The 14,684-nt window shown below is 38.3% G+C and overlaps 1 protein-coding gene across 6 annotated transcripts in view; it reads right to left on the bottom strand.

Annotated features, from left to right (window-relative positions):
* Positions 1 to 14,684, bottom strand: part of USP24 (ubiquitin specific peptidase 24) — a 150,368-nt gene that overhangs the window by 105,617 nt on the left and 30,067 nt on the right. For 5 of the 6 annotated variants that reach the window (XM_082833548.1, XM_082833549.1, XM_082833553.1 and 2 more), the window contains exons 2-3: positions 2,978 to 3,143; positions 1,569 to 1,636 (exon numbers count right to left, since the gene is read on the bottom strand). In XM_082833548.1, coding sequence (XP_082689674.1) covers positions 1,569 to 1,636; positions 2,978 to 3,143 — 234 coding nt within the window. The remainder of the gene's footprint in view (positions 1 to 1,568; positions 1,637 to 2,977; positions 3,144 to 14,684) is intronic. The other variant, XM_082833550.1, reaches the window with a different exon arrangement.

Genomic DNA, 14,684 nt, shown 5'->3' with positions numbered 1-14,684 from the left:
AGGGAAGGTAGGGAGAGAGCCATCATACCAGGAAACACAAATCTAAAGGCACACAGAATTCTGTAGCCCTTCTAGTTTAGAGGAATCTTTTTAATAGCTCTAAACTGTAAGAATTGAATGACATTAAACATAATGCAAGGTACCTTTGTGCTCATAGTTTTATAGGAAAAAAACCCCAACAACCGCTTGACCATTTATTATACTATTACAAACAGCTGAGGGCATAAAATAAAACAGTCCTCTGAAGCATCTCTGTACAGAGTTAGAGTATTACACTCCAAATATGCAACTTGCTGCTGGACTAACTTGACCCAGGGCTCTCTGAATCTGAAGATCATCAAAGATCCCTTCCTTACACAAATAAACCCTTTTCCATGACTCTGAATAAACTTGAATTTTCTTTCTCTGCAAATTTATGCATACATTATGATAGGTGTCACAATATGTTACATTATAAAAGTGCTGGTATTTTTTTTAAAAAGCTACTATAATTCTTAACAAAATTCTTAAAAGTTAAAACTACAAAATGGTAGATGAATTCATCCAAAATGAAGAAAAATCTTGATTCTCTATAATCCCTGCCTAAATGACAATTTTAAAAGATTTCTCCCTTTTTTCAAAGATGAAGCTATTTTTGTTCCTAAAATTAATTTTGTTCTGTCTTCAGTCTTGAATCAAGGGAGATTCTGTCTGTCAAGACGCAGATGGGAATAACAGTTTGCAAATGAAGTTTATTTTACTGGGTTTTATAATAAATACAAACTTCATCACCTGTAGTTGTAGTATCTTACTTGCATATGAGACAAAAAATGGATGTCAAAACCCAGAAGCATGAGACAGCAGGAGACTCATTTATTCATTCAGCAAAGATTTACTGAGCTCTTTCTCTGCACTAGGCACTGGCTATATGCTGGGGAAAACAACAGTGCCTGTGACATCGTCCCTGCTCTTGGAGGATTCAGGACTCAAGTCCTGAATAGGGAACCATGCTGAGTTAGAATGCTTTCAGAAACAGAAGTCCTGTGATCTTCTATTCTCACTGTTAAGAAAAATTGCTTTATAAGAGATGTGGCCATAATGGGGGCAAGCATATCAGTCTAGTTCCAACAGAGATGCTGCCATCCACATGCCGTTTTGCCAGATACAATACTCAATCCAGTTAAACTTTCTATAGTTTAAACGTCTGCTTCTGTCTCAGTAGAATAGTACGTACAAAATGGCCTATATTTTGATAAATAAATATTATCTTTCTAAGTGCCACAATCCTTAGTTTAGTAAGATTTCTAATTTCCTAGTGTAAGTCTTCACCTATTCTTTAGCAGTTAAATAGAAGGAAGTAAAAGTTATATTCGACCAAAGACATGCAAACAATTAAATATAGAAGAAATAAATCATTCCTGAGCCCCATATTCAGGGCTACGTTTTTCATTTTTGAGCATTCCTCAGTTGTACAGGATTCATAAACTGGGCTCACATGTTAAAAAACTAAAACTAAAGCAAAAATCCTGTTCACCTTCATCCCCACCAAAAAAAAAAAAAAAAAAATCAGCACAGCACATTTTTCTTACCTTTTTAAATGCTTCAGGCATACACCTATCCATAAATCTTTTACAATTCTCATCAGACTCAGAAAGACCTTTGTAAAATAAATGAAACAATATGCCTTATTTAGATTTTAGGTAGTTGCAGAAATCATATATATCATTCCAAGCTCATACATATGGAACTTATTACAGAAACCTTGACTCTTAAGGAATTATTAAAAGCAGAAGACATACATTCTGATAAAGGAATAGGCTGAGAAAGTAACAGTATTAAATTATTAATAGCATAATATATCCATTTATATTTATTATTAATATATACTTATTAATAGTATAATAAGTAAATACTAATTAGAACTGAAATGCTTGAACTCATGTTTCCATATCAGAGTAACTTTCAATGATCTGACTAAATAGCTAATAGAACAAACACCACCAGCAGCTACTTATCAGCCATTACTGTCTTCCTAAACATTCCTTTTAAAAACACAAATATTCTCAATAAATGCCAAAATCACTCTCTTGCCCAAAACAAATTGAACTCTGTGCAATAAAATGCACAGAACTGTGCCTGGCATAGAGTAAGTGATAAATACTTGCTAAATGAATGAATGAATCCACTGTAAAATTATCCTTCGAAATACCCTTAAAAGAAAAACTCAATGACAGATTTTGCTTATCAGTGGAGACACTGTCGAGCACATTTTCTTTTTTCAGTCCTACCACTTAGCATAATACCGGCATCCTCTCAGGCACTCAATAAATGTTGCTGCTGAGAAGCCAGTCATAAACGCATCATGGAAGCTAGTCAAAATATTTCCTTTTGATGTGCCTTGTATTTAATCACAATGGTGAACTATGCACTTTTAATGAGAAAAAAAAATTTGCAAAACACTGGCTCAATTAATCTTATTTTACAAATGAATTCAATATGAAAAATAAATTATTATTCTCTCTTTAATATATTTATAATATAGATGCTTCCTTATGTTGAAACTTATTCTCTAACCTAGTGATATTTTATTACTCTATTCGTTTAATATCTGTAAAGCACTTAAGATAGTGCCAAGAACTTAATAAGCATAAAATATTAAATAAACATTACTTTCTTTTCTTTAAAAAAAAAAAAAACGCCACTGCATTAAGCCTTAATCTAAAGTGCTCCAAGTTTCTGTGGAAAAGTTAATTTCAATTTCCGTAAGGCTTTTCAATTATATTTTAAAGACTCTTACACTCTATTGGAGTTAGAAGAAAATAGCTGATTTAATTCAACGCTTTTACTCCACAGGGGATAAACAAAGACTAAGAGAGTAAATGATCTAAGATAATACAGATGGCCAATGACAGGAGCTAAGATGAAAGTCAAGCCTCCTATCAAAAAAAAAAACCCCAAAAAACGAAAACTCCTCCTGTGTCCTGAAGTATGAACTTACCAAGTCTTGCTAGGTAGGTAGACGCCAACAGGCATTTGCCTAGTGACTCTTCCCGCTTGTAAGGTATGGACCAGTGATCCGTCAAAACGCGGCTTTCCAGTTCATATAAATTTGTTGTAGGGAATTCAATTCCTTCCCCTGAGCAGTTTCCGTTTTCATCATTCTTCTGACAAAGAGGGATTATGGTTTAAAAAAAAAACCACACACACACACACAAATAATTAGTGACTACTTAAAAATTTTTCAATTTAACACAAAGCAGATCCTTAATCACTGGTAGCCATTAATTCCAAGATTGTGGATTCCACATTTCTTTCTCGTAATCACATCTTTCACCAAGACTATCTGAAATATTCTCAGCTTTTATCAATGTGGCATCCCAACTCTCTCAGAAGGTGAGCTCATCTCATTCTTCAAAAATGAACTCTCTTAATCTCTTGTTATAAATATCAAATCTACCTTCACCTACAGCCCCTTTTCTCATGCTCTCCCAAAGTGGCAACTGTTAAGGTCACCACACTGAATGCTACATCATTCAATCCAGTGGACATGTTTCAGTCCTTATCTTACTTTTCAGGAATATCTGACCTTCTGCCTGCTTCCTCTTCTTGGTATGCTACATTCCCTCCCCTTACCTCCCAGGATAACATGCTTCCCTGTTCTCCGCTGGGGTCTGGGTTAGGGTGGTTCCTTCTGTCTCCTCTTCTGGTACATCCTCCCCTTCCTAAGCCATCAAACACTGGAGTTTCTCAAACCTCAGTGCTAGGCTCTCTTTTCTCTGCTCAGTGAATGGCACCACATTCATTTGGCAGCATAGCCAGAAATCAAGACACATTCTTAAAACCCTATTCTCCCATCTCCACCCCTAAGACTAAGTGATCAGACCTCCTATATTTCTCTCAAATCCATCTACTTCTGTCCATCTCCACAGGGATGCCGTTATTCCTGAACTCAGCCTTCTGCCCTCTTTAACCTACTTAACTCTTAAACCCTCTAAACTCTTTCAGAGAAAAACCTTTCCAGAACTTCTAAACATTGTCAAATTCCTTTAATTATTTTATACCCCTACCATCCCGAACTTCTCCTTCATAACACAACTCACAGATATAATTTTACATTTATTTGTGATTTATTCTGTTTGCCCCCACTAGACCAAGCGAGCCACAAGGACAAGGACTGTTTCTGACCACTTCTATATCTCTAAAACCTAGTGCCTAACACAAAGTAGGTATTTAAAACGTATTTTTAAGTAGAAAAATAATTCATGCAAAGTTTCAACTATCAGTGGGGTAACTGCCAAACTTTCCATCAGTCCTCGCTATAGTAATCTGTAATAAATCAAATGAAACCTCTCCTCCCAAATGGCCTAACACCTGGCTCCTTTGAAAACCTAACCATTTTCACAACCCACTCTATAATTTGATCATTACAAAATAAAACAGTTCCATTAAAAAAAATTCACCTTTAGCCTCAATGAAGGAAAAGACCATAAATATAAAGCAGAAATGATTTAAAAACACACTGAAAAACAAATTTCAACCCCACATGAATGATATCTAAAGGAATGCAACACATTTTTTTTCAGGTTCATGGCTAAATTGGGATGAAAATAAGACAAAAAACAGCAAGGTAATAAAAATTTAAAATGGAGTAGAAGACAATATAATTGGGGGTGAAGAGTGAGGGATGGTGGATGAAGTAAATTTAGAGTCATAATGTTTGGGGATAATTCAGTTTTTAAACACAATACTTTCAGAAATTTTTTTTCTTTTTTTTTTTTGGCGGTACGCGGGCCTCTCACTGTTGTGGCCTCTCCCGTTGCGGAGCACAGGCTCCGGACACACAGCCTCAGCGGCCATGGCTCACGGGCCTAGCCGTTCCATGGCATGTGGGATCTTCCCGGACCGGGGCACGAACCCGTGCATCGGCAGGCGGACTGCATCGGCAGGCGGACTCTCAACCACTGTGCCACCAGGGAAGCCCTCAGAAATATTTTTAATTAATAAGTTCTGTAAATAAACCACTTTACTTAAAGGAACTGAGGAGAATCAAAATGTAAAGATTTTAAGATAGTCTCAAAATTGTACACTTGTTAAATGCTTAAATTTATGAACCTAGGATCAAAATAGAATTAAGGCATATAAAAATAGAATTCAGTTGTATGATGGGAATATGTCATTACTATGAAATATCTACCATTAATTTCCACAGGAAGTTAATATATCAAATCATGTATGAAATCATTAAATGTACTTAGCAGCTATGAAAACCAAGAACCTCCAAATGGGATTATTGCCCTTGTGAGAGTCACAGGAGAGCCTGCATCCCCTCTCTGCTCTCCACACAACAAGAAGACGGCAGCCTGTGACCCAGAGAAGGACCCTCACTAGAATGCAACCATGCTGGTACCCTGATCTTGGACTTCCAGCCTCAAGAACCACGAGAAATAAATCGCTATTGTTTAGAAGCCGACAAACAAAACCTGCCCCAAGCTAAGAGCTTCCTTGGGTGGGGGTGGGGGGAGACCTTTAACATCATCAGTAATGACACAAACATCGTGTGCCTCCTGAATGGACGCACTGTAAAGGGCACAACATCATTTCTGTGACAGTCCTGCCAAAAATGCATCCTGTCTCTAGTCATGATGAAACCCAAAATGAGGAACAACCTAAAAAATAGCCTGTATTCTTCAAAAATGTCAAAGTCAGGAAAGATTGAGGAAGACTGGACAGACATAACAACTAAATGCAGCATGGGATCCTGGATTAGATCTTGAACCAGGAATTTTTATTTGTTTAATTTTACTTCTTGGCTTCAAAGGACTTTAGTACTGGATCAATGTTCCCGATTTTGATAATATACTGAGGTTACATAAGAGAATATCCTCATTTGTAAGAAATACACACTGAAATATTTAAGGGTAAAGGGATATCATGTCTTTAATTTATTCTCAAACATTTCAGAGAAAACAACAACAAAACACACACATACTTTTACATACACGTGCACATTATACATACATGGATATTCATATTTAGGGAAAAAAAGAAGAATAAAGAGAATGTGATAAAATGTTAACATTTGAAGAACCTGAATAAAGTTTATATAAAAATTTCAAGTTTATATAAAGGTTATATAAATAATTTGACATTTACAGAAAAGTTGCAAAAATAGTTTTGCGCTATTCTTGCAACGTTTTTGTAAACCTGGAATTATTTCAAAATTAAAATAATTTAGTAAAATAAATATATAAAAACATAGATTTTTGAAGAACCTAATGAATTAGAGAGGTAGGGACTCACCTATAGCGGTAAAAAAAAAAACTGTTAAATTATACTGAGTATGTTTTACTTAAGAATCCCATTCCACTTGGTAACATAATTTGGTTTCTAAATACCTTTGTTTTTGTCTTAAATTACCAAATAAGTAATACATGTTCATTGTAGAAAATATGAATAACAAAAAATAAAACCCACCGTTAATTTCACCACTTATAAATTAATCACACTGACATTTTAATAAATATTTTTCCAGTAAAAGCTTTTTTTTTAACAGATTTTTTTCTTAAAAATTCACAAATGTGGAATTAACCTCAAAATGTGGAATTAACCTCATTCTCATCACCTCCATGGCCTTTCATAATTCTGTTATTAAAGACAGTATTAATGCAGTATTTCTTTTCCTATCTGATTTAAAAGACAGATGCACAAAGCAATAGTTACAAAACCATGTTAATGGGCTTATAATGAATACAGATGTGACCCATATGACAATAATAGCACAAAAGGTGGTGGGGGGGTGGAGAACAGAGTTATATTGGAAGAATGTTTTGTACACTATTGAAATTAAGTTGGTATTAATTTGAATCACAGTGCCATAGATCAGGATGTTAATTGTAATCTACAGGGCAACCACTAATAAAATAGCTTTAAAAATTACACAGTGAAAGAAAAAACAAGGAAATTAAAATTGTACACTGGAAAGTATACTTAATACGAAACAGAGGAGTAATGGACGATTAGAGAATTAAAAGGCATAAAACATAGAAGACAAACAGCAAGATGGCAGATGTAAATCTTGTTTTATCAAATAATTATATTAAATTATAACTATCAGAAACATATGGAATGAAAGTGGACTAAATGCTCTAACCAAAAGGCAGAGATTTTCAGAATGAATTTTTAAAAAGTGATCCAACTGTCTACAACAGATACCCTTTAGATTAAAAGACATAAAGAGGTTGAAATAAAAGGGTGGAAAAAGATATATCATGCACACGTAAAGGTGGCAGAGTGGCTATATTAGTAATAAACAGAATACAGGCATACCTTGATTTATACTGCTTTGTTTTGCGGTGCTTTGCAGATATTGCATTTTTTACTAATTGAAGGTTTGTGGCAACCCTGCATCCAGCAAGTCTTTCAACACTTTTTCCAACAGCATTTGCTCACTTCATGTCTATGAGTTGCATTTTGGTAATTCTCACAATATTACAAACTTTCTCATTATTATTACATTTGTTATGGTGATCTGTGATAAGTGATCTTAGATGTTACTATTTATATTGTTTTGGGGCACCAAGAATTGTGTCTGTATAACATAGCAAACTTAATCAATAAACGTCTGTGTTCTGACCACTCCACCAAACGGCTGTTTCCGGTCTCTCTCCCTTCCTCAGGTCTCCCTACTCCCTGAGACACAATAGTATTAAAATTAAGCCAATTAATAGCCCTACAATGGCCTCCACGTGTTCAAGTGAAAGGAAGAGTAAGTAGCATGTCTCTCACTTTAAATCAAAAGCTAGAAACGATTAAGCTTAGTGAGGAAGGCATGATGAAAGCTGAGACAGGCCAAAAGCTAGGCAGGTGTCTTGCACCAAACTGTTAGCTAAGTTGTGAATGCAAAGGAAATCTTCTTGAAAGAAATTAAAACTGCTACTCACTGAACAAACAAATGATAAGAAAGCAAAACAGGCTTATTGCTATATGGAGAAAGTTTTAGTGGTCTGGGTGGAAGATTAAACCAGCCACAACATTCCCTTAAGCCAAAGTCTAACCTAGAGCAAAGCCCTAACTCTCTTCAATTCTGTGAAGGCTGAGAGAGATAAGGAAGCTGCAGAAGAAGTTTGAAGCTAACACAGGCTGCTTCATGAGGCTGAAGGAAAGAAGGCATATCTTCATAACATAAAAGTGAAAGGTGGGCTTCCCTGGTGGCACAGTGGTTGAGAGTCCGCCTGCCAATGCAGGGGACACGGGTTTGTGCCCCGGTCCGGGAAGATCCCACATGCCATGGAGCGGCTGGGCCATGAGCCATGGCCGCTGAGGCTGTTCGTCTGGAGCCTACGCTCCGCAACGGGAGAGGCCACAGCAGTGAGAGGCCCGCGTAACACACACAAAAAAAAAAAAAAAAGTGAAAGGTGACAGGGGGACCTTCAAGATGGCAGAGGAGTCAGACATGGAGACCACCTTCCTGCCCACAAATACATGAAAAATATATCTACATGTGGAACATCTCCTACAGAACACCTACTGAACGCTGGCAGGAGACCTCAGACTTCCCAAAAGGAAAGAAAATCTCCAAATACCTGGGTAGGGCAAAAAAAAAAGAAAAAAAGAAAAAATAGAGACAAAAGAATAGGGACGGGACCTGCACCAGTGGGAGGGAGCTGTGAAGGAGGAAAGGTTTCCACACACTAGGAAGCCCCTTCGCGGGCGGAGACTGCGGGTGGCAGAGGGAGGAAGCTTCGGAGTCATGGAGGAGAGCGCAGCCACAGGGGTGCGGAGGGCAAAGCGGAGAGATTCCTGCACAGAGGATCGGTGCCGACCGGCACTCACCAGCCCGAGAGGCTTGTCTGCTCACCCGCCGGGGCGGGTGGGGGCTGGGAGCTGAGGCTCGGGCTTCGGTCGGATTGCAGGGAGAGGACTGGGGTTGGCTGCGTGAACACAGCCTTTAGGGGGCTAGTGCGCCACGGCTAGCCGGGAGGGAGTCCAGGAAAAGGTCTGGAGCTGCCAAAGAGGCAAGAGGCCATTGTTTCAGGGTGCGCGAGGAGAGGGGATTCCTTCCCCGTGTGCCCACAGAAAGCAGAGTACCGCCTAAGCGAGCTCCAGAGACAGGCACAAGGCGCGGCTAATCAGCTCAGGCAACAGAGACAAGCGTGAAATGGTAACACTGCTGCTGCTGCCACCAAGAATCCTGTGTGCAAGCACAGGTCACTATCCACACCCCACCGCCCCAGGGAGCCTGTGCAGCACGCCACTGTCAGGGTCCCGAGATCCACGGACAACTTCCCCAGGAGAGCACAAGGCATGCCTCACGCTGTTGCAATGTCATGCCTCTGCCGCCGCAGGCCTGCCCTGCATTCCAATTACGACTACCATACGCTTCGCTCTCAGCGGCCTGAGAGAGCAAGAGAGCCACAATCAGCCACTGCTTTAACCCCCTCCTGTCTGGGTGGGGAACAGACACCTGAGGGTGACTTACATGCAGAGACGGGGCCAAAACCAAAGCTGAACCCCAGGAGCTGTGTGAACAAAGAAGAGAAAGGGAAATTTTTCTGTGTAGCCTCAGGAGCAGTGGATTAAATCCCCACAATCAACTTGATGAACCCTGCATCTGTGAAATACATGAATACCTGAACAATGTTCCCAAAATAGAGGCAGTAGACTCTGGGAGCAACTGTAGACATGGGGTTTGCTGTCTGTGACTGATTTGTTTCTGATTTTTATGTTAATCTTAGTTTAGTTTTTAGTACTTCTTATGACTGGTAGATTTGTTTATTGGTTTGGTTGCTCTCTTTTTTTAAAAAAATTTATTTATTTTATTATTTCTTTTATTTTATTATTTTTTTCTTTATTATTTTTAAAATATATTATTATTATTTTTCTTTCTTTTCTTCTGAGCCAAGTGGCTGACAGGGTCTTGCTGCTCCAGCCGGGGGTACAGCCTGAGCCCCAGAGGTGGGAGAGCTGACTCCAGGACATTGGACCACCAGAGGCCTCCCAGCCCCATGCAGTTTCAATTGGCAAGAGCTCTCCCAGAGACCTCCATCTCAACACTAAGACCCAGCTGCACCCAACGGCCAGCAAGCTCCAGTGCTGGATGCCCCATGTCAAACAACTAGCAAGACAGGAACACAAACCCACCCATTAGCAGAGAGCCTGCATAAAATAATACTAAGTTCATAGACACCCCAAAACACACCACCAGACGCAGTCCTTCTCATCAGAAAGACAAGATCCAGCCCCACCCACCAGAACACAGGGAACACCAGTCCCCTCCATCAGGAAGCCTTCACAAACCACTGAACCAACCGCACCCACTGGGGCCAGACACCAAAAACAACGGGAACTACGAACCCGCTGCATAAGAAAAGGAGACCACAAACACAGTAAGTAAAATAAAATGATAAGACAGAGAAATATGCAGCAGATAAAGGAGCAAGGTAAAAACCCATCAGAACAAACAAATGCAGAGGAAATAGGCAGTCTACCGGAAAAAGAATTCAGAGTAATGATAGTAAAGATGATCCAAAATCTTGGAAATAGAATGGAGAAAATACAAGAAACATTTAACAAGAATCTAGAAGAACTAAAGAGCAAACAATGATGAACAACACAGTAAATGAAATTAAATATTCTCTAGAAGGAATCAATAGCAGAATAACTGAGGCAGAAGAACGGTAAGTGACCTGGAAGATAAAATAGTGGAAATAACTGCCACAGAACAGAATAAAGAAAAAGGATGAAAAGAATTGAGGAGAGTCTCAGAGGCCTCGGGAACAAAATTAAATGCAGCAACACTCGCATTATAGGGGTCCCAGAAGAAGAAAAGAAAAAGAAAGGGACTGAGAAAATATTTGAAGAGATTAGAGTTGAAAACTTCCCTAATATGAGAAAGGAAATAGTCAATCAAGTCCAGGAAGCACAGAGAATCCCATACAGGATAAACCCAAGAAGAAACACGCCAATACACATATTAATCAAACTATCAAAAATTAAATACAAAGAAAAAATATTACAAGTGGCAAGGGAAAGCAACAAATAACATACAAGGGAACTTCCGAAAGGTTAACAGCTGATTTCTCAGCAGAAACTCTACAAGCCAGAAGGGAGTGGCAGGATATATTTAAAGTGATGAAAGGGAAGAGCCTACAACCAACATTATTCTACCCGGCAAGGATCTCATTCAGATTCAACGGAGAAATCAAAAGCTTTACAGACAAGCAAAAGCTAAGTGAATTCAGCATCACCAAACCAGCTCTACAACAAATGCTAAAGGAACTTCTCTAAGTGGAAGAAAACGACCTACAAAAACAAACCCGTGACAATTAAGAAAATGGTCATAGGAACAAACATATCGATAATTACCTTAAACATGAATGGATTAAATGCTCCAACCAAAAGGCACAGGCTCACTGAATGGATACAAAAACAAGACCCATATATATGCTATCTACAAGAGACACACTTCTGACCTAGGGACACACAGAGACTGAAAGTGAGGGCATGGAAAAAGATATTCCCTGCAAATGGAAATCAAAAGAAAGCTGGAGTAGCAATACTCATATCACATAAAATAGACTTTAAAATAAAGAATGTTACAAGAGACAAGGAAGGACACTACATAATGATCAAGGGATAAATCCAAGAAGAAGATATAACAACTATAAATATATATGCACCCAAAATAGGAACACCTCAATACACAAGTCAACTGCTAATAGCTATAAAAGAGGAAATCGACAGGAACACAATAATAGTGGGGGACTTTAACACCTCACTGACACCAATGGACAGATCATCCAAACAGAAAATTAATAAGGAAACACGAACGTTAAATAACACAATAGACAAGAAAGATTTAATTGATACTTATAGGACACTCCATGCCAAAACAGCACACCACACTTTCTTCTCAAGTGCACACGGAACATTCTCCAGGATAGATCACATCTTGGGTCACAAATCAAGGCTCAGTAAATTTAAGAAAACTGAAATAATATCAAGCATCTTTTCTGACCACAACACTATGAGATTAGAAATCAATTACAGGGAGAAAAACATAAAAAGCCCAAACACATGGAGGCTAAACAATACGTTACTAAATAACCTAGCGATCGCTGAAGAAATCAAAGAGGAAATAAAAAAATAGCTAGAGACAAATTACAACAAAAACAAGATGATCCAGGGCTTCCCTGGAGGCGCAGTGGTTGAGAATCTGCCTGCTAATGTACGGGACACGGGTTCGAGCCATGGTCTGGGAGGGTCCCACATGCTGCAGAGCAACTACGCCCATGAGCCACAACTGCTGAGCCTGCGCGTCTGGAGCCTGTGCTCCGCAACAAGAGAGTCCACGACAGTGAGAGGCCCGCGCAGCATGATGAAGCATGGCCCCCGCTTGCCACAACTAGAGAAAGCCCTCGCACAGAAACGAAGACCCAACACAGAAAAAATAAACTAATTAATTAAAAACACGACGATCCAAAACCTATGGGATGCAGAAAAAGCAATTCTAAGAGGGAAGTTTACAGAAATATAAGCTTACCTCAAGAAACAAGAAAAATCTCAAATAAACAATCTAACCTTACGCCTAAAGAAACCAGTGCAAGAAAAACAAACAAAACCCAAAGTTAGCAGAAAGAAAGAAGTCATAATGATCAGATCAGAAATAAATGAAAAAGAAATGAAGGAAACAATAGCAAAGATCAATAAAACTAAGATTGGTTCTTTGAGAAGATAAACAAAATTGATAAACCGTTAGCCAGGCTCATCAAGAAAAAGAGGGAGAGGACTCAAATCAATCAAATGAAAAAGGAGAAGTTACAACAGACACCAAGAAATACGAAGCATCCTAAGAGACTACTACAAGCAACTCTATGCCAATAAAATGGACAACCTGGAAGAAATGGACAAATTCTTAGAAAGGTATAACCTTCCAAGACTGAACCAAGAAGAAACAGAAACTATGAAAAGACCAATCACAAGTAATGAAATTGAAACTGTGATTAAAAATCTTCCAACAAACAAAAGTCCAGGACCAGATGGCGTCACAGGTGAATTCTATCAAACATTTAGAGAAGAGCTAACACCCATACTTCTCAAACTCTTCCCAAAAATTGCAGACGAAGGAACACTCCCAAACTTATTCTATGAGGCTGCCTTCACCCTGATACCAAAACCAGATAAAGATACTACAAAAAAAAGAAAATTACAGACCAATATCACTGATGAATATAGATGCAAAAACCCTCAACAAAATACTAGCAAACAGAATCCAACAACACATTAAAAGGATCATACACCTTGATCAAGTGGGATTTAACCCAGGGATGCAAGGATTCTTCAATGTATGCAAATCAATGTGATACACCATATTAACAAACTGAAGAATAAAAACCATATGATTATCTCAATAGATACAGAAAAAGATTTCAACAAAATTCAACACCCATTTATGATAAAAACTCTCCAGAAAGTGGGCACAGAGGGAACCTACCTCAACATAATAAAGGCCATATACGACAAATCCACAGCAAACATCATTCTCAATGGTGAAAAACTGAAAGCATTTCCTCTAAGATCAGGAACAAGACAAGGATGTCCACTCTCACCCACTGTTATTCAAGATAGTTTTGGGAAGTCCTAGCCACGGCAATCAGAGAAGAAAAAGAAATAAAAGGAATACAAACTGGAAAAGAAGAAGTAAAACTGTCACTGTTTGAAGATGACATGATACTATAGAGACTCCTAAAGATGCCACCAGAAAACTACTAGAGCTCATCAATGAATTTGGAGAAGTTGCAGGATACAAAATTAATGCACAGAAATGTCTTGCATTCCTATACACCAACGATGAAAAATATGAAAGAGAAATTAAGGAAACACTCCTATTTACCACTGCAACAAAAAGAATAAAACACCTAGGAATAAACCTACCTAGGGAGACAAAAGACCTGTATGCAGAATTCTGTAAGACACTGATGAAAGAAATTAAAGATGATAGAAACTGATGGAGAGATATACCATGTTCTTGGATTGGAAGAATCAACATCGTGAAAATAACTATATTACCCAAAGCAATCTACAGATTCAATGTAATCCATATCAAACTACCAATGGCATTTTTCACAGAACTAGAACAAAAAATTTCACAATTTGTATGGAAACACAAAAGACCCCAAAGAGCCAAAGCAATCTTGAGAAAGAAAAATGGAGCTGGAGGAATCAGGCTCCCTGACTTCACACTATACTGCAAAGCTACAGTAATCAAGACAGTATGGTACTGGCACAAAAACAGAAACATAGATCAATGCAAAAGGATAGAAAGCCCAGAGATAAACCCACGTACATATGGTCAACTAATCTATGACAAAGGACGCAAGGATATACAATGGAGAAAAAACAGCCTCTTCAATAAGTGGTGCTGGGAAAACTGGACAGCTACATGTAAAAGAATGAAATTAGAACACTCCCTAACACCATATACAAAAATAAACTCAAAATGGATTTAGAGACCTAAATTTAAGACCGGACACTATAAAACTCTTAGAGGAAAAAATAGGCAGAACACTCTATGACATAAATCACAGCAAGATCCCTTTTGACCCACCTCCTAGAGAAATGGAAATAAAAACAAAAATAAACAAATGGCACCTGATGAAACTTAAAAGCTTTTGCACAGCAAAGTAAACTATACACAACACGAAAAG

The sequence above is a fragment of the Leucopleurus acutus genome (genome assembly GCF_964270905.1).
Source record: "Leucopleurus acutus genome assembly, chromosome: 2".
In the NCBI taxonomy this organism is placed as follows: Eukaryota; Metazoa; Chordata; class Mammalia; order Artiodactyla; family Delphinidae; genus Leucopleurus; species Leucopleurus acutus.
This window is presented reverse-complemented; position numbering and strand designations above follow the sequence as displayed.